Source organism: Primulina huaijiensis, chromosome 8 (assembly GCF_012295235.1).
Source record: "Primulina huaijiensis isolate GDHJ02 chromosome 8, ASM1229523v2, whole genome shotgun sequence".
Classification (NCBI taxonomy): Eukaryota; Viridiplantae; Streptophyta; class Magnoliopsida; order Lamiales; family Gesneriaceae; genus Primulina; species Primulina huaijiensis.
Genome location: NC_133313.1, coordinates 1,270,770 through 1,292,000, shown reverse-complemented (window position 1 = coordinate 1,292,000; position 21,231 = coordinate 1,270,770). Strand labels below are relative to the sequence as shown.

The window sequence follows — 21,231 nt, the reverse complement described above, 5'->3', positions numbered from 1 at the left end:
ATAAAAACACCGGCAAAAGCTGAATCAAGCTGACTCCAAAGATCGTCTGCTTTTCAAAAATTAAAATCCCAACTACCAAACAGGTAGAATTTTTGATACCAAATCAAATCGGATTGGTTTACTAGATTTATCCCAATATTGCTCAACTATAGTTTGTCAATGCAAATGTGAGATGCGCAAACCGCTGAAAATTTAGCCAAAATTGATGGTACAATCATCTGTTCCGGTAGTACCTTGATTGATCTATTCTAATTGTCCAGTGTTAAAATTTAACATTCACCTCCGTTCATGTTCTTTTTTTTTTTATTTATCACAACTCACGCGGAGAGGGGGGATCGAACCCGAGAGAACCGGCTAATCCGACAGGAGATGAGACTATTAGGCTACAAGCTCGGTCTCCATTCATGTTCTTGATATCGCTAGAAAAATACATGATGATGTTGATATAGTGGAATGAACACCGTTCCCGTTCCCGTTCCAGTTCCCGTCCTCAGATAAAATTATAACAGTAATATAACATAATAACCTCAAGGATGATATTTTTTTAGGGTATTTTGTTAATCATTTTAAAAAAATAATGACTTTCTGCGGTGTATTTCAAATACACTTGCGAAGGTTTTTTTTATAAAAAAATGGTTTATCAGGTCGATATTCCCAAATATCCCTATTTAAAAAAAGAAAGAAAAAGAAATGACTAGCCGAAAGTATACCAAATCTACGATCCACTGAAGATAAACATGCTGGTAGCATTCTCAAAGTTTAAATGTTACTGCATTCGCTACAAAGAATGCGATCATCTTATCCAAGAACTTGACCACCTTCTTTGACATGGGTAACAAATTAGAACCAATTCAGCAGTTGTCTCACAAGCATGAAGCCAGGACCCAAAAAACATACTGTGGACTAAAGAGTATGCATCGCATAGTGGCCAATGCTCATCCATCGAATTGATCTGTGAAGCTTGTATCATTTCCATCCTTGGAAAGTTTTCAGATTTTTGTAACTAATCAAAAATTGACTGGAGAATAAGAGCTCCTGTAACCCACTGAAGGTCCTCTGAATCTTTGAACCAATGAGAAATACACTCTCTGGAAAAAACATAAGAAAAATTTAAGCATGTAGGTATGTGTGTATAAACATAAAGTGATAAATACATAATTTTAAGACAGAAGTCTCATAGCAGAAGTACCTGTACTCTCTGCGGTAAGCTAGACCAAAATTCCAAGTTGGGAATGACCTGTCGAACAAGTTATATTAATTTCAACAGAAGCAGTGTATCGACTCAAACTGGCTACGTGCAAAATTAATTTTTTATATCACGAGAATATGTGCTCCTGCGATTGGTAGAAAGGCTATGTTTTATACACACAACATCCAGCATAAAGAATGCTGCCCCACAAGATGATGTTCAAGAGGTGAAAAACAGGAAGCGTACTTTCCCTTCATGGTAGGCACAAAATATAAGTCCAGAAAATGATGAACCAGAAATGAGAAAAACTACAAAAAAAAATAAATAGAGAAACTATACATCACCTAAAGGGCGTAGTAAAACAAAACAGATGCATGCCAATAATCAACATACTGTTCTCCTCGGATAACATCATTAAAAGCAATCATTTTGGTATGCTCTTACAGTTATTTTGAGACTCGCGAAAAAAATAATAATATGATGCTGATTGATACTCAGGATAAACAGAGTCCGCAATAATAGAAAGCTACAGAGGTGCCACGTACATCTATACCACGAATTCGCAGGAAGTAGTACCGGTAAACTGCACCAGCCAGCAGGTAAACTCCAAAGAGACATAAGACTCTGAAAATTAAATTAAAAAGGCTACACAAACTTTTATTGAAAGTACAAAACTTAAAAGATTTTACACTCAAAACCAATACATGATCATTAAGGTACCAAACCAGCCCAATCCGCTACCATGAGACGATATAATCTTGGCACAGCCCGATGGATGTTTCAGTTCTGCAGTCTGTCAAATAAAAGAGTAAAAAACTTCGAAACTACAATTATTCATGCACGCATCAGCAATCATTTACCAAAAATTAATCCTCTAAAATACTGCCGTCCTTTTATATGAAAAAAATCAAACTACTTGACAAAAAACAGTGTTGAGTTGTAAAGTTTAGAGTATGAATTTCCTAATAAAGGAGGTGTTGTGAACATATAGAACTGCAATCACGATCCTAAAAATCTGTATATCATTATGATATTGGTCCATCTGATATTCTCAATAAGGAGAATAATAAGAAAAGACAACTGTTCCTTCCCAACAGTTATCGTAGAGAAGGGACAATATTAGAAAGTGAGGCTATAGTGAGAAACGATTGGGTCCACGGGATTTTTTAAATGCTCTCTTCAATTAAATGACAATCTATATCTCCCACAACTATTATTAGCTCATCTACTACTTCTCAACCTTCATTTAAGCATCCAGATTCTCAGAGAATTTTTAACACGAGGGACATGTTTATTCTAGGAGAATTTAGTATTAGGGACAATGTTTGTTGCTTTTAAAGGTATGTGACAAACTTGTGCTACCAATTCCACCCTTCCACAGTCCCACTTTGCAGTTTGAGTCACCCGAGTTTGAAGTGAAGATCGAAGGGTTATATCTGCTCGTTACAGTAAAAAAGTTCAAGCCAATGGCATTTTAAAAGGACAATGTTATGCGTCAGATACTTACCATAAGCACAAAACAAACACTTGGCGTTGTGGAGTTTCCATTTCACCAGAAATGAATTATGTAGAATTAACATAAAGTAACATATGCTCCTATCAAACTAAGTCATGACTGTTGCAAAATAATTTAACTGAACAAGTAAAGATGCATTAAGGAAATCAGCAACTGCACAATTACTGAATGAAACTCCACATTATATTCAGAAGCTTACATAATCACAAAACCCAACAGTTTCAAATGTCTGTGGAGCCTGTGAAATACCAATTTGAGGGCCAGAAAGCCAAATTAGTTTGGATAGAATATAAAGATTTCAGACAATATAATAACAGAAAAATACCATACTTGGACTCCATTTGATTTACATATAACAGATACCGAGAGAGAACAGTTATGCTTCGGGCCATTATTCGTCATCTTAACAGTGATCCCCGTATGAGGGTTCTTTCTATCTGTTACAAATCAGTAATTGGGGAAAAAAGTTGTCATGTAATGAATTTTCTCGACAGCATCAGTGAAGACAACACTCAGTTCAAGTGTTCAACCAATAAGTAAACATATAGCCATGTTGGCCGTGAAATTGCCAATCCAAAAAGGCTAGAAAGCATTCAATCAAATCAAGAAAATTGGGTTCCTCTCTTATTTCTATTAGGATGGAAGAGAATATGAACTGACCGATGACATCCATGAGCATGGTCGATGAAAGACCAAGAGTTGTACATACTGGATAACCTACAGGAAAAGTATCAATCTGAAATCAAATTTCTAATAATGATTAAATAGTTTAAGTCCAGGCATAAGGAATTATAAATTTCATTGCATACTTCTTGTCAGAGTGTATCTTAGAAATTGCAAGCTCAAAGTATGAAATCAAGGGCGTGAATCTTTAGATTCCATGCTTGCACCATATTAATATAGCATTTTTTCACAATGCAACCTTACATTATTTTCTACGGCAGATTTCCACAGCCGAAAATACATCCTTTGCAAATCACACACTTCTACAGAATCTTGTATCTAATTCTAATATCCCAGTCCTTTTTCAAGAGCAATCTCACCATTTTTTATGAAAATACCAATTTCTAGATAAACTTTTTTAAATCAATGACAATTTTTTATATTAAAGAAGTAAAGAATTAGAAAATTTACTAGAACCCAAACAAAAATATTTTAAAAACAAAAAACCGCACTAGTTTTTTTTGCCTCTAAAAAACCCATTCTTTTATCGCAATAAAATATCCATTATAGCAGATTTTGGCAATCGTTTTTCTAAATTTCCCTTGATTAAAAAACAAGAGTTTAATTAAAAAAATGTGATTGTTAGCAATAAATATTTAAATAATAATAAATTTTACATGATTAATTGTATGTAAAATAATATATAGTTAAATTAAAATAAATAGATTTGAATATATAGCCTATTAAAATCAAACTTCAAAAAAGTAAACTATAATTGATTTAAAATAATAATAAAATTTTATCATTCCACACCAAAATATAATAATATTTTAGAGTCAATTACTTGATTTTTATTGTATTGTTAAGTTTTTAACAACTAAAGAAAATAGACTTTATTTATATAACTTAGCAAGCATATAATTACATCTTTTCAGTGTAAATATTATGACAACAGTGTTTTTCTTTTCCAAATAGTCATGCATAGCTTGTGACCAATTGCCACCATATCGTTTTCAACTAAATAAATAATTTGTAAAGTCTCTTATTGGATTTTAGGTAATTTTTCAAAATATTTAAATATATATAAGATTTAGTCCTTGATTTATTTATTTATTGAAATCGTGAGTCAAATAGAAATTCATGAAATTGAGGGGCTAAAAATTGAGGTTTAGATGCATGATTATGTGAGAGGTAGTAATGCACAAAGGATATAAATTCTCACGGGTGGAATCTGCCCAAATGAATAATCTGATCAGATGATTTATTGTGAAAAAACGCTCTATTTATATGGTGCAAGTTCCAAAAACCCATTTATCTTTTCAAGTAAAGATAGGTCAATATCAGGGAAAATGGCGTTATATATGAAATGAGGACGGGTATATAACCATTTTGACATGACATGAATTAACTGTTAGTGCTTCTATAAATATAGAGAAATAACTAAGTCAGGGCATTAAAACACTTGTATTATTTTTAATTTCTATTTCAGGGATCACCACAAGCGATAAAGAAAGTGTAGACCACCCAACTTTAGAAGTCAGGGATGTTATAAGTGAAGATCTTGAAATAAATTTGCTGCCTTGGCACAAATTTGAGTGACCTCTTTCAATCATTAAAACATTATTTTATTCACAAATCCAGTGTATAAGTTCAATGTCATCTAGTAGTCAGATTTTCCTACAATTAATAAGAGAAACATGCCAAAGTAGAACTTGATTTATAAGTGTTTACCTTCTATTTTGTTAGACACAAGTGCACTGCAACCCATGCCACAGCGTGATGAACCACCACAGTCCTACACAAGTAAAGATTGTACTTTCAGCAGATACTCATTCTTCTGTCTTCCACGCCTAAATTGGAATGATAAAAACACATGCCCAATTTGGTGACGCAAAGTTAGCTGGAAAAACTTATAAGGTTAAGACAAACAGGGAGAATAACAATAATTTATAGTAAAGTGTTTCAAGAACAATTATGACATTCCAAGTAATATATTCCATATTTAGTTGAGCTTTTATATCTGGTGATTACCACAATTTCAGTAGAATAATCAGTTCCTTGAAGCACTGATTTCTATGCATTTGAAAATTTGATTCTTCAGTGGTCTCTCACCAGATTGCCATAAGTTACCCAACGCATATTCAATCTAAATGAGCTCTGTTCGTCAATTTTGTTACTATTCCCTTCAACTGTCAGTCAGACGTGAAATTTACAGTGGAAAAGCTTTCCAAATTGGTCTTGTTTTCAAAAAAGCACACCAAAAGAGCAGAAACAATGACGCAGTTCAACCAGGGCGTGGCAAATCTCGGGTCAAAAGAAAGAAAATATAATCCAATTAAAACCAAACTATCGCCACAAAGGAGTATAATAAAACAACTATGTTTTTAGAAAGTTCTCACCTTACAACCAACACACATAGGAGGATCATGGTTGAATATCATCGAACCGCAAAGCTGCACCAAATAGATGACAAAAATTGCATCAAATGCCAGAAGTATCAAATTCAAAACTCAATCATTATCAAGCTATTCTTCTATTGTCGGGGCATCCAAATACCAATCTACTGGATTTAGCACATAAAACCGTTGTATACCACAGCTAAATCATACAGGATATAACATGAATATTTCTAACGCAAGCAACAGAAAATTTCACAGAATAAACATATAAAAACCATATAGAGACCTGATAGAGCAAACCTGAAACCAGAGCACAGTCCCATTAGCTGACACTTTATAAAACCTGACATACAAAATTACCAAATAGGTAAATCGATAGCTGAACAAATTCAATGGACAGCCCCTTTTTTCACCCATTTTAAGGTGTTATTTCGCACTCAATGCGCCAGAAAAAGGTTATCTTTGAACAAAATCCTCCACCCATCTGACTCCAAATTCCAAACAAGTTTCCGTGCATGATTATATGGGCTTATACAAATATGCAAGTACATTATACACAGATTCAGGAATTACCCATCTTCGCTGCGGATTCCATGGGGAAATTTACGGAGAGGAGCGGCCAAGCTGTAATTGTACAGTTTATTCTTATCCTTAACACTAAATTCACACACAGCTGACACCGAATCGAGGCAGATTCCGTTGAGAATCGTTGTCACTAAGACCAAAATGAGAAACTGAGGATTCAGAGAAATGCTACCAATTTTCATTTCTGCTCCAAGAATCTCATAGCCGAGAACTAATTTTGATGATTTACTCACTAATATAATCTTGCTAAATAATCATTTGCTGAGCGAAACAAATCCAGAAAATTTTCATGCTGAAGCAAGATCAAGATTTTGAAGATGCCATTTTGGTGCACCGTTACGCGAGGATCCCAACGGGCTTGCAATAGCTCACAAAAAGGCCCAAACGAAAATCTGTGGTCGAAGTGCATTGATCTCGGTCGAATCAAATCGGTTTTTGGACAAGTGTATTCAAGCTCCAATATTCGAAGATGCTTAAAAATTATTTGGACCATCACATGAAAAAAAAAGTCTAAATGATTCTAAATATATTCATTTAATATGGAGCATATCGTATTAATAAATATTAAAACTCGCGAACTATTAATAAATTATCGAACCAAACAATTTGGGTTTGGATTCAGTTTTAAAAAAGTCGGGTGTACAAGATTTTGGCTCAAATTCAATTATTTCTAATACAAATTAAATAATTTTGCAATTAGTTCGATTTGTTTAATCTGATCCATCAAATTTTCGATTCGATATTTTTCTGGTGACCATAAAAGTAGGTAGGTTGAGTTACAATTTTAGTGACTCGTTTGACGGCCGTTCAAAACGGTCCAGCTCGTTTCGGTTGAAGGCGAGGCCAAGTTTTTTTAAAAATATATATATAATCTAATTTTTATTATTTTTTGTGAACAATTCATCAAGACACTTACTTTTAAATTATGCATTTTGAAAATTTAAAACTAGTATTTGATTTTTTTAAAATGTCTTACATTTTTATTTTTCATACAATTAAATTTCTATTTATGTTAATCATATTACTTGGACATATGATTTTTTATTCACAATATAATAAGTGACATTAAAATCTTATTAGATGTTTTATTCGAGTATCGATTACCCGACCCAGCCCCACATGGTAGTAGGATCGAGTTCGAATATTATAATGGGGTTGGTATCGGGTATCGGGTATCGGGTACCCGACAATTTCGTTTCAGGAAAAATAGAAAACGTCTCTTAAATTCCAAATTGTTGTGAAAAAGTAAAAATTTACGGTAAAAAAGTAAAAATCTCAAACTCTCAAAATTATCACACTACACACTTTATAATATTTTTCTCTCAACTCAATTGTGATTTTCTTCACAAATGAGAGATCTATTTATAGAAAATTTTTACAAATAATCCAAAAATAAAATACATCATTACCTACATCATCACACACTAATNATATATAAACAATAAATAAATAACAGTAAAATAAATATTATTACTTTTGTTACCTTTTTCTTCTGTTCGGAGCTTGGAAAAATATGGAGGACTTTTAGAGCTTCGTGCTGATAACGTGTTGTGAAAAAGTAAAAATTTACGGTAAAAAAGTAAAAATCTCAAACTCTCAAAATTATCACACTACACACTTTATAATATTTTTCTCTCAACTCAATTGTGATTTTCTTCACAAATGAGAGATCTATTTATAGAAAATTTTTACAAATAATCCAAAAATAAAATACATCATTACCTACATCATCACACACTAATTTTCAATATTCAACACCTAATTTTACCTAATTTTCAACATTCAACATTCACATTTTCAACACAAATATTTAACACATTTTTAAATAATTTTTCAACACAAATCTGTAACGTGTTGGGGTTTATTCAATCAATTTTTCTCTCCGCCTCGCCCACGCCACAGCTGGACGCCTGGACGGGTAGAATCGCCCCCTTTCCTTTCTTCCATGCTTCATAGTGGCTAGGGTTTTTAATTGAATTTCAATCTTTCCGTCTCCCACTCCACGGCTGGACGCAAACCAGCACTGAAGCAGAGGAAGACGGACGCGAACCAGCAGAGCTGTCTCGCGGTCTCCCGTTAGCATCTGGGTTTGCTTCTTCCTCTAATTTTGTCATGAAATTTATCTGATTTCTACTGTGTGTATAACAAAATAATATTAGGGCAAATGATATATATAAATATGAATTTGCATATATTGAATGGTGATATGAAATAATAATTGCAATTTGTGGTATTGGATGAGTGGAAGATTATTATTTGGTTACACGGTTGCTGTAGGAAGTAAAGTTAGAGAAAGGTTATTGGTAAGATGAAAACGAAACGCGAGGACGTAGAAATTGCTGTGGATGAGGAGGGAGCTGCAAAGAAGCTGAAGCTAATTGAGCAGCCCTCCTTCCAACTTGCATTTGAAAATCCGCTCCTCCCGCTTGCTTCTTATGATGACGATTATGAAGATGAAGAGGATTATAGACGAGGTCGTGGTGGCATAGAAGATGATCAAAATGGACACAATAATAATGAGGTGGGCGATGAGGAGGAAGAGGACGGAGATGCTAAAGGAGGCCATATAAAGCGCAATCGCACTGTTGAAGTAAGAAGGGACTGTCCCTATCTTGACACTGTTAATAGACAGGTAATAACTAATAATAGATTGGTTGTCGCTCTGGTTATCAAGCATATTCTGTTTTGGTATAATTTGGAATAAGTACCCGTGGTTGCGATTGATTTTCAAAGTCATAGCTCTAATGGGGTGAAATTGATTATTATTATAATCATCGGTATTTAAGTATCTGCATGCATAAATTTCTGTTTTCGATGAGTTTGTCCGGTGCACGATACTTTATCATATTGCATTTTATATTCTACCTTCTTGGTATGTTTATTGTGCGTCAATGCAGTAAAATAAATGAAAAAATCACGTGAATCCCCTTTAAATGTCTGATTCCTTTGTTCTTCAAACAAAGATGTTGATTTTTTATTTTTTGTGAGAATTAGCTTTCAGGCAGTAAACTGGTGTTTTGTGGTTTTAATTTTAAAATTTATGCCCTTCAAGTAGTTTGTAATTTCTTTCATTGTTTAAATACATACTCTTAAGAATTTGCTGTTGGGACCTAGATTTGGTTCAGGTTTTAAGAAAAAGATATTCTTGATCAAAAGGTTTCTCAAATCCTACATTGTTTAAGTTGAGTTGGAAACTTTTTTATCTGTGAAAGCAAATAAAGTACTTGGCCATTGACTCCAAACCTTGAAAACTGGTCTCTGTTGAAATCTTGGTAGAGTTAGAATACATTGTTCTGTTAGTTTTGCCTTCTGCCAGGCATGAATTCAATTATGGATTGAAAGGATCTTGTTTTGTTCTCAGGATTGTTGCTTCTGACCAAACTAAGATCATCTTCATCTCCTTGAGTTCAGAAAAGAGTGTGCCAAACTATACTTTAGTCGTGTGGTTTTCTTTTTACTGGCTTGTAAAATGCCAGAGTGTACTTGAGTATGCATGGATTATTGACTTTTCGAGGATTCTAACAAAAATGACTACACAGCATTGGTTTGACGAACTAAGAAATTGAAGTACAAACAAAGTACTTGAGTATGCATCGATTATTGACCTTTCGAGGTTTCTAATTGAAATGACTATGCAGCATTGCTCTAAGTACTTTGTTTGTACATCAATTTCTTATTATTTCATCACATTCAATAAATGCATCATTTAATGTTATGATTTACCATATAACTTCTGTAGTTTTCTGTCTGTGGGCAATTTTTGTTTCTGAAATCAAATTCTTTTTTTGTCTCCAGGTTTTAGATTTTGACTTTGAGAAGTTTTGTTCGGTATCTCTTTCAAACTTGAACGTTTATGCATGTTTGGTTTGTGGGAAATATTACCAAGGAAGGGGACAAAAGTCTCATGCATATACGCATAGTCTTGAAGCTGGACATCATGTATACATCAATCTTCGAACAGAGAAAGTTTTCTGTCTTCCTGATGGATATGAAGTTATTGACACATCGCTGGATGATATTCGGCATGTTCTCAACCCAAGGCATGTTAGTTACATGATAGATTTCTTTGATTATACTTATTCTATTCTTTCTATGGGGCTTCATACCACCCTAATGTGTTTCTCCAACTAAAGGGTGGTGTAATTTTTTGGAGAAAATTTACATTTAAAAATATGGAGGTTGAAGTTTTATGTCCAATTATTTTTTTTCCTATTTTATTTGGAATTACAATTCTTTTCGCCTGTCATTTTGTATTTTCTTGGATTCATCGATTGATTTTCCTGTATGATTTGACAGGTTTACAAGAGAGCAAGTTGAGCAGATTGACAGGAATAGGCTGTGGTCAAGGGCACTTGATGGTTCTGATTATCTTCCTGGAATGGTATTTAACTTCCCTTTTGTCTGTGTTTTTACCTAATCATTTTTTTGCTGTCCTGCAATAATTTTTTTTTTGGTAATTTTGAACTTAATCTTTATTAATTTGTGAGTTATTTGTAGGTGGGGTTAAATAACATCAAAGAGACCGACTTTGTCAATGTTACCATTCAATCTTTGATGCGTGTTACTCCACTGAGGAACTTCTTTCTTATCCCGGAGAACTATCAGAACAGCAAATCACAACTTGTTCATCGATTTGGGGAGCTGACACGAAAGATCTGGCATGCAAGGAACTTCAAAGGACAGGTTTGATTGTGCATTCATATTTGACAAATTTTGTCAACGGTCTGCATTTCCTTATTATGCATGGATTTCCTAGGTGAGTCCACATGAGTTTCTCCAGGCAGTTATGAAAGCTAGTAAAAAACGATTCCGCATAGGTGCTCAGTCTGATCCAGTTGAATTTATGTCATGGCTTCTTAATACAATGCATGGAGATCTTAAAAGTTCAAAAAAGAAGAGCAGCATCATTCACCAGTGCTTTCAGGTTTATTTTGACATTTTTGGCTTCTTTTCTTGAAATGAAATATTTGTCCTTTTCCTTTTTCTTGTTTACCCTAAATATTTGTTGCATGAATGTTTCGTGTAGGGTGAACTGGAGGTTATCAAGCAGATCCCTACTAAGTTTATTGCAGGGAGGAGAGATAACGAGGACAATCAGAATAATGAGAGTGGACAATATGGTGGGAATGACGTGGATAGAGTAAACCTGGAGACAAGCAGAATGCCTTTCTTAATGCTTGGGTTGGACTTGCCGCCTCCACCTCTGTTTAAGGACGTAATGGAGAAAAACATTATTCCACAGGTTTTATATTTAAATTGATTTTGTTGCTTGAGCATTTTTTATATGATCCTGAACTAGAGGCAGTATAATTATTGAGATAAACATTTAGGAATTGAAAATTGAATTAAATTCTTTGTTTTTTAAGTCACTCTTTGATCTTTTTGACACAAATGCTAGAATTTACTTTTGTATTCCTTTTAGCATGCCATCTGCTTGAGCTATATCCCCTTCGCATATTTTAACTGCACCAAAGCAATATTGGGGTCTTTACTTCGTCTAATATGACTTTTTTTTGGAACAAATTGTCTACTTTGACTTGTGATGTTAATATAAGGCCTAAGGGACAGATTGGGTGTCTTTTCTTTTTCAATCAAAGAAAATATGCTTGATTTCTCTACTGGTTGTATAATGATGCATCTTTTTCTATGGACTTGTTACTATAACATCTCATCTTACTTGGATTGTGTAATCTTACATATTGACGTATATTTCCTTCGACAACTTGTAGAATTTGAACTAATCTGTCATTTAAATTATGGTGTCTAGGTTCCACTTTTCAACATTCTCAAGAAATTCGATGGCGAGACGGTGACAGAAGTTGTCCGGCCTCGTATAGCTAGGATGAGATACCGTGTAACGAAATTACCACGATATATCATACTGCACATGCGTCGATTTACGAAGAACAACTTCTTCGTGGAGAAAAATCCTACCCTTGGTGAGTATTTATGTCCCGTCCTGTTAACAAAGCCAATTTTCGAGTAACGTGTCTCAATTTATAATCACTGGCTAACTAATACAATGTTAATTGTATAAATTTTGCATCTATCTTGTCGACTGGCCTATACTTCTGCCTCCATATTACTAGTACAAGTTCCTTGTATTTCTGCAACCTTTTGTTTCTTTTTTTTCTTCTTGTGATTTAATTCGTTGGAAGAGAATATAGAATATGCCCTCAATCTATATTTTGGATGTTTGGTCATCAAGCGGATTCCTAACTAGTTTGTTCTGGTTTCTTAGTTAATTTCCCTGTGAAGAATCTCGAGCTAAAGGATTACATCCCTCTACCCGCCCCCAATGAGAATGAAAGGCTGCGCTCCAAGTACGATTTGATCGGGAACATTGTTCACGATGGCAAGCCAGGTGAAGGATCCTATAGAGTGTTTGTGCAGCGGAAGTCAGAAGAACTATGGTACTATTTTGATTGCTTTTTGTTTCATAATATAGAGAGAATACTCAGCATATCTAGTCTTTAACTCATCTCCTGCCTCCCCAGGTATGAGATGCAAGATCTTCATGTTTCTGAAACTTTGCCCCAAATGGTTGCACTTTCTGAGGCATACATGCAGATATATGAGCAACAACAATGATCTCTATGGTGGCCCAAATTTTTCTTTTTTTGGTTTGTTTTGTCCCATCGACGGATATAGACACTGCTATTCGCTTAAAAAAGTCTAAATCCTCATAACCTTTTCTATTATTAATGTTTCTAGTTACATGCCTATGTATGGATTCTTCTTTTTTCATTTTTCTTTTTTTAATTTTATATGGCAATCGAACCCGCATACGCTGTCTTTTAGTATACACTGAGGTAATCTTTCAAGCTAATTAGGTAAATATATCCTAATTGAAAAAATGGTTTAAAAAGCTACCACAAGGTTCAAGTGAATAGTGTTATTAAGAATATTAATAATTTATTTTCTATTATTTATATGATTAATATCATTAATAATTTAATATTATTATTAATTAATTAAGGAATTAAATGAATGAGATGTTCTAGTCTATTATTTTAATATAAAAATATGATTGTTAATAGAGCTGAATCATCGTCCAATCCTTGAATACCTGCCACATTTAACCCACTTGCTTCACCAACATTCCAGATCCTACCACTAAAACGACATCGTATTATCAGGAAGCGCTCACGACGTCGTATGTTCACCCTCCTCTTTTTTGGAAAATCTAAACCACTGTTCATCCTATATAAAAACTCAAAACGGAATCGACATTTGTCTCTGTATTACCCGCTCTTTCGAGAATCCATGGGAATCGCGATTGCTCCCTTTTTTGTATTCATTGTTGTGCTTCTGTTGATCTCCGCCGCTGATTCCAGTGCAAATGCGGAAGGAGATTTCGATGTTCGACAACATTTGTCAACTGCCACCAGGTAGCTTACTGGAATTCTGGCATTGCATGATTGTGGAGTTTTCAGTTTGATATTTGCTGATTTTGGCATTTTTTTCCTGGAGAAGATCGTGCTTTTTTGTGTGAAAAAGTAATGATGTTGGTCAGTGGATTTGTTAGTGTACTCCTATGGTAAGGCGGACTCATTTGACTTTCTGGAGAACGTTTTTCAAATGTCGATTTCGTTGGCTCGTAATTGGGATTATTTGTTTTGGTGTTAAAATTTGAATTAAAGGAGTGGTTTTGTTATTTTGATTTGATTTTTTGGGGTGGGGATGTTTCTTGAAGCAGCTTCTGATCTGGAAACTTTCCCTTTTTTCTATTCTATTCTGGAATATTAATTTTTTTTTTTGTAAATTGATTGACTTTGGTAACTTCTATGCAGATATCACGTAGCTAAAGAGATTTCTGAGAATTCATTTGTGCCATCAAATTCTCTTGATCAGTGCCAACCTATTCACTTGAACCTTGTGGTAATTCTCCTTCAGCTTTTTCAACCATTTTTTCAATTAGGATATATTTTACCTAATTAACGATGTCTGCATGCTGCAAAATATGTGCATGTTCTTCATTTTTTTTAAAAATAAATAAATATGCACACATTTTCAAGTTTTAGCTTTTGTTACGATTACATTCTTTTTTGGTACATTATCTGCGAAATGTATTGGGCCAGCACATTGCTGTGATGACCCTAGTTTGGTTATTTAGGTGTTATGCTAAATACGCCAAATGCAGTGGTTTGACTAGAGTATTATATTACCTTATTTGACTTACCCTTCGAAAGGATTATGTTGTACTATGTGATATTGCTTGCTTTTTAGATTAATATTGAGAAATGTACTGGTGAAACCACTTTGATGAGTGGATGTGTGCTTTTTAGCACTCGTATTCTTGCACTTTTACATCAGCATGCGATTCCATGGTTGGGTTGGCAGGCAAGACATGGGACCCGTGCTCCTACGAAGAAAAGATTGAAACAGTTGGAAGCTTTTGCCGCTCGTATAGAAGCCCTTTTGGGAAAACTGAAGCAGGAAAAATCATCTGTTCAGTATATTCCCACGTGGTTATGGGGATGGAAATCTCCTTGGACAGGAAAGCACAAGGGTGGAGAGTTGATCAGTAAAGGAGAAGAGGAAATGTATGAGTTAGGTGGTAGAACCCGAGATAAATTTCCGGAACTGTTTCATGAGGATTACCACCCTGATCTATATCCAATTAAAGCCTCTCAGGTTTGTCATTAACAACTCATTTAATTATGCCACTGGCAAATGAAACTTGTAGTTGTAATTCAGTTGTGCCATTTGCAATGTATTTTAGTTTCTGCTTCTTGCAGACAGGCGGAGAATCACATGAAATTATTTTAGTACTATTTAAACTCATCCCTCCAGTCTTGTTCTGTTTTCCCTGCGTACCATTCCATTTAGTTTTCTGAATAGCATCTGCTATGAGTATGTTTGTCAGTGCCTGTTCATTTAATGGATTGTTTGTGTAGGTTACCATTCATGTGTTCTGTTTATAGGTTTCCCGAGCCTCAGCTAGTGCTGTAGCATTTGGAATGGGGCTGTTTAGTGGGAAAGGAAATCTTGGTGCAGGACGCCATCGAGCTTTTGCTGTAACCAGTGAAAGCCGTGCTAGTGATAGAGTCCTGAGATTTCATGATTGCTGTCAAAACTACAAGGTACAGATTATTTCATTTAATGAAAAGTTTTACATTCAACCATTAGAATATGTGGATAGTACAACTACCCTTTCCAAGGTCTAGCATGTAAATCTAGATATTACCATGCTTTTCAAAAATATTTTTGTTCAAGGACAGAGAACTATAGCTAATGTAATTGAAACGAAGGAAATTTTCATTTTTATCCATTATAGTCCTTTTCACCTCGTAGGTTTAGAAGTTCCCGATTCAACTTTGGGATATTGTGTGTTTCCTTTAAAGTTATCTGGTTTTACTCGAACCATGAGCCACATAACATTTCAGAAGACACTTTCTGTATTAGTGTTTTAAGCCAGCATGATAACTAAGGCTAATCACGGTCCGGTTAGACAGTATTTCAATTATTTTAAACCAAATTGCCATATACGGTTCTGTTTCAAATATTTTTTAATTGTGGTTCTTTAATTAAAATTCAATTCATGGTTTTGGTTGGTTTCGGGCGGTTTTGAGCTCTTATGCGTTTTTTTTAAATAAAGGGGGAGATCAACAAGTAGAAACCAAGAAAATATGAATTCATTTTTTCAGCATGCAATTAAACATGTGAGTAGTAAATATGACGCATTTTAATTTTATAAAAAAATAGAAGCATAAATGAATTAGTTATATAAAAAAAACTAACATTAGATTATCATTAAAATTCATTGAATGCCTAAAAAATATAGTAGAATATTACGCTTATAAGGGATCGAAGGATTAATTGGAGAATAATATTATATATATATATATACACACACACACACATCAATCAATTCATTCGAATGATCATTAAGACATCAATAAATTTTGGATGAGTCTGGATAAGACAAGGATAATATCATTGGTAATATTGAATTTTTTTTTCAGCCTTATTTAGCACCTAAAGTTAAATTTCCACTCATATTTCATTTGTGTATATAAAGACGTAAATGAGATTTACTTCGGCCTCAATGGAGTTCAGGTCTTAAATAAGTTTTGCAAGAGTTGAGAAGCTATCAAAATTTGAAAGTTGGGAGGAAATGACGACTAATAAAAGAATTAGAAACAAGTGGAAAGTAAATTTTGTTTAGTAACTTAGATTTATGTTAAATATAAAATTACAAACATGCTAGGATCATTATTAATAAAATAACTAAATTTATCGAATTATATGGGGTTTTCTTCTTCAAATTACCACCACACCATTGCATGTGGTGCGGTTTGAGAATTTTTTTGAAATTGCAGTTTTTCAATTTGAAAAAATGGATATAATGGTGTGATTTGGTTTGGTTCGGTCGATTTGAGCGGTTATTGAGAAACTTTTATAACCCCTAATGATAGCAATGAATTTTGACTTAGTTGATTGATGATTGACCACATCATGAAGTAGATTTTGAGCTGTAGGTGTCATCAAAAGCATAGGATGGGATTATGAAGGCAAACTTTGTAAATTATTTTTAATCCTAGGTTCGTTTTGGATGAGGTTTTGTATTTAAAAGATGGATTTCAAGTTACTTTATTTCGGGAAGATAAATTGTAAGCAAATGAGAAGGAGAGAAAAACATATGTTCCTTCATATCTTCCCTTCATACAATGTTCAGTCTTAAAAAGAAAGAAAAAAGTCTAAAAAGGTAAGAAATTACAATCCCACATGTACTGGGATTTAAATCAATCAATTCCCAAATTGATGCAATTATTAATGAGTAAAAGTCTCCAAGATTTATGAACAGAAATCCATTCTAATACTATGTATGATTATAAGTACATAAATGGTGGGAGAATAATTTGAAATCCATAATTCAGAAGTTCCCAAACAAACAGAATGAATTTGGATAATAAATTTGAAATCATTTGGTTTCATATACCGCGGTCCGAACACATCCCTGGAGTATTTCTTTAAAACAATGTCAGCAATTGAACTTCTTTAATAATTCTTATGCTAAAATGTCTGCTTTTTTCTTGGACTTCATCTCACAAGATTATTGGCAATTTGTACTTTTGCCCCACCTAATATAGTTGATGATCAAGGGCTCAACTCCTCATGGGACATGGATTGCTTTGATTTCATACATTTGATGGTGAAATTATTGTCATCACTTTCAAACTCGGGAATCAATGCTCAATTGGAAATGATTAACTAGCTATTGTAGGGTTGTTTTGACATAAATTTTTACCGATGTTTAAATGCTGTCATGTGCTTTTTTGTTTCAGGCTTATAGGAAGAGTCAGGAACCATTTGTTGAGAAGCTCAAGGAACCCATACTAAATGGAATAACTCAAGATCTAGTTACTCGTTGGGGTTTGAATTTCACAATACAAGATGTATCATCACTATGGTTTTTGTGCAAACAGGTAACAGTCTTTTTTTCTTCTTTTTTATGTTTAGGGCTCCACTAAGCCATTAAATAGTTGTTTTTCTAGAAGAGTTCCTTTGCAACTCTTTTATGGTTGATTTGAACCAGGAAGCATCCTTGCTAGATACAATTGATCAAGCCTGTGCACTTTTTAGTCCATCCGAGGTATTTACACTTTCTCCCGTTTTATCATGAGAGATTAATTTGGTTTGATATATGTAGTTTCATTTAAGAATCTGGCTGCTTGACTTTATTAAGTTTTTCTATCATTTGCATGTTTATCATAATTCCTTAGAGCATTATCATGAAAAATCCGTAGTTTATCATGACACTAATTTGTGCTTCTAGGTCGGTTTGTTGGAGTGGACAGATGATCTGGAGGCATTTATTCTGAAGGGCTACGGCAATTCATTAAATTACCGAATGGGAGTACCATTACTTGAAGATGTTATTCAGTCTATGGAGCAAGCCATCAAGGCTCATGAAGGTGCATTTTTCTCCTTCTCTTTGACCTATTTTTACAATAGGAGGTGTGGGACTGGATTTTTAGATTATGTGCAAGGATCAATTCATCTAAAAATTATTGTGAACTAGTAAAATAATAATTTGTATCATCAACAAAAGTTAGGTGGCATTTGTGCACTTTGATTTGTTTGAGGAATTTGCTGATTGAGCCACTTTTTACCCATCAAGGTGTATGTATGGTCTTTTTTCATAAAAACACATCTTATTGTATCCAATCATCAGTTATAATGTCAGTCTCTGTGATTTATGGACAAGAATTGAAGGCATTAGCTTTTGTCATTACAATTGTTGCAGACAAAGTAGTATCTTAGCCAACATGTAGGATCTGTGGGCCATAAGAATGAGTGCTAGTGATCCACCGTTGCTGTAAGTTAAGTTTGGAAAACAAAAAGAAAGTTACTTTACTCTAATCCTCATTTTTCTGTGATATTGGGAAGTTGAGAGTTCGAGTTATGATCAAGGAACTGGATTTTATATACAAGGTTGAAATATTCATTATGCATCCTGCCTTACCTGCATTCTTAATGGAGACTTTGTCGAAATAGTATCATTGAATGGCTTGTTTGTGGAACTGCATTTTTACCCGACGTGGTACATATTGGAATTGGCTTACTTGAGTAGGATGCAGTTTCTTTGTCTTGAACTGGAAGGATGTAAGAGATCATGAAGATTCATTTTGCAAAATAGTGAATTGATTATGTAGGCATTTAAACAAATAATCCAAGTTCCATGCTTCTCGGGTATCCCCTCTAGAATGTGCTTATAATCAGTTGCAACTTGCAACATTTGTGCTTTATGAAACAGTTTGATTCCGTACAGAGGTGGTCCCTGCATCCCTCTAGTCACATGTTTTTCATGTAATATGTCAAAATGCTGGATTAACGCAAGTAGCATGTGTTTTTCAGAACCCAGTTCCAGAATTCCATTTATACTATTTTCTTGACATTATCGCTTAAGTTCTTTGTCAAATCAACAATATCCAGCTATTGGAGAACAGTTTTATTTATTTTAGTGCCTTTCCTAGTATTCATTTTAGCCCTTTTCTTCTACTTTGTAGATGCGATTGCTCATGGAAACTATGAAATGGCTCGACTGCGCTTTGCTCATGCAGAAACTTTGCTTCCATTTTCCTGTTTGATTGGGCTATTTCTCGATGAATCTGGTGAGAATGCCCTGGAATTTTTTACATGTTCAACCTTTTCTTTGGGGTTATTTATTCTTGAGTTACCTGATTATATGTCATATTTTCAGAGTTTGAACAAATACAAAGGGAACAACCTCTACAACTCCCTCAACCCCCACAGAAGAGAACCTGGCGTGGCAGTACAGCTGCCCCTTTTGCTGGAAATAACATGCTGGTTCTGTACAGCTGCCCATCCAACAACTCAAGCAAATACTTTGTGCAAGTACTGCACAATGAACACCCTATTCCAGTGCCGGTAAGGTTGTCTATATCCTATGAAATGGCATTTTAAAAAGGTCCGCTATTTTCAAATTGTACATTTGTGCTTTTTTGTGAACACGATACAAATCGCATCTTGAAATAATTCTTATTTGACCATTATTTTCACTCCTCTACTGATGGAATGATGCAGATTGTATCCTTTATAGTCTTGCCTTCAACTTAATTGCTTCTACTTGTCTTGAGCATTGGAGTGATCCATCTTTTTCTTTTTGTGCCAAGGGTTGTGACAATTCTGACATTTGCCCTATCGAGATGTTTAAGGTATGATTTCTTTGACTTCTAAATTTAGATTTTGCTCCAAAGAATGATCATAGCAGCCAGACTTTCGGTTCTAGTTTCACGCACTGAGCATTTTCTATTGTATGCATGTAGATGAATGATGAGTATTCCTACGCAACTGTGGGATGTAAGATCTGATTCACGAAATATAACCTTCTATGTGCGCAGGAAAGGATAGCCGCTCCTCATTTAAAGCACGACTACAATTCTCTTTGCAGCATGGACTCGACGCAACCAGAAAAAATAGTCCCAACCAGTAAGTTTACACATATACTAAGTTGGATTTATCCTTCTAAAAAAGATGAGCTGTAGATTTCTGAGTAGATCCAGTTTTGATATTTCAGTCCTAGACTCCTAGGCAACAGTTCTCACCAACCACACATTGTATAGACAGTCTTGTTTGAGAAATTCCAGTTCCGAACTAGCTGAGAACTCTTTATTTTTCTATGCACTATAGTCATGATGCGAAAATAATTTATTGTAATAATTTTTTAAAACTTATATTATTTTAACATCTTATTATATATAAAAATATGGAAAATCAATAATTAAGGATTAAAAATCTTTACGTATAGTAACACTAATAAAATATGGTAAACCAGATTATTGAATCAACTGACTTGATTTAATATATGTTAGAAGTAAATATTTTTATTCCAAATCAATTGGCGTGAAGCAATGGGTTAAATATGATATTAACTCGGTTTTATTCTTTTCTAATTCGGACTAGGACAATCATTCGATAAAATCCTGCGTAACCATTTCATTTTGACAAAACCTCAATCCAGAAAATCTGAAACTGATTAAATCTGGTCTGGTAACATGTCTAATTTTATAGTCGATATTACATCCTGTATTTTTTTTAACAAATATTTCATTTGTTCGAATTCATAGTTTGATGTAAAGAATTAGTCCATGTCTCTAGACGTTCATTAACTCAACTCTTTTTTTTTTCTCACTTTTTCAAAAACTCGGATGATTAATTAACCATAAAATGAAAAGCATGAAATGACATCGTAGAAGAAAACAATCCGAATTATTTAGCCAAAAAAAAAAACTAAAAGAATGGATTCAATGTCACGAATTCGAAAAATTAAATAAATGGAGAGTGGGTTTCCAAAGTTCTTTTTTAAGGGCAAAGGAACGTTAATTCGTCATTTTCTGGTGGACACTATG

General features: G+C 34.1%; 3 protein-coding genes across 3 annotated transcripts; 2 read left to right on the top strand and 1 right to left on the bottom strand.

The window, feature by feature from the left end:
- Positions 1-705: 705 nt before the first annotated feature.
- Positions 706-6,798, bottom strand: LOC140983031 (uncharacterized). The gene is made up of 11 exons (XM_073449900.1): positions 6,341-6,798; positions 6,068-6,110; positions 5,768-5,821; positions 5,100-5,163; positions 3,366-3,422; positions 3,036-3,142; positions 2,905-2,943; positions 1,894-1,982; positions 1,735-1,813; positions 1,190-1,237; positions 706-1,088 (listed from the first exon to the last, which is right to left on the bottom strand). The coding sequence occupies exons 1-11, from the start codon at positions 6,532-6,534 to the stop codon at positions 1,008-1,010; spliced, it is 855 nt and encodes a 284-aa protein (XP_073306001.1). The 5' UTR covers positions 6,535-6,798; the 3' UTR covers positions 706-1,007.
- Positions 6,799-8,197: 1,399 nt separating this feature from the next.
- Positions 8,198-13,134, top strand: LOC140983104 (uncharacterized). The gene is made up of 10 exons (XM_073450018.1): positions 8,198-8,439; positions 8,630-8,984; positions 10,148-10,392; positions 10,649-10,733; positions 10,850-11,035; positions 11,109-11,276; positions 11,379-11,594; positions 12,120-12,291; positions 12,594-12,765; positions 12,850-13,134. The coding sequence occupies exons 2-10, from the start codon at positions 8,661-8,663 to the stop codon at positions 12,941-12,943; spliced, it is 1,662 nt and encodes a 553-aa protein (XP_073306119.1). The 5' UTR covers positions 8,198-8,439; positions 8,630-8,660; the 3' UTR covers positions 12,944-13,134.
- A 339-nt stretch (positions 13,135-13,473) lies between these two features.
- Positions 13,474-20,479, top strand: LOC140982240 (uncharacterized). The gene is made up of 11 exons (XM_073448673.1): positions 13,474-13,743; positions 14,146-14,233; positions 14,696-14,989; positions 15,280-15,438; positions 17,644-17,784; positions 17,895-17,951; positions 18,135-18,273; positions 19,369-19,473; positions 19,563-19,750; positions 19,996-20,037; positions 20,224-20,479. The coding sequence occupies exons 1-11, from the start codon at positions 13,511-13,513 to the stop codon at positions 20,365-20,367; spliced, it is 1,590 nt and encodes a 529-aa protein (XP_073304774.1). The 5' UTR covers positions 13,474-13,510; the 3' UTR covers positions 20,368-20,479.
- Positions 20,480-21,231: the final 752 nt, after the last annotated feature.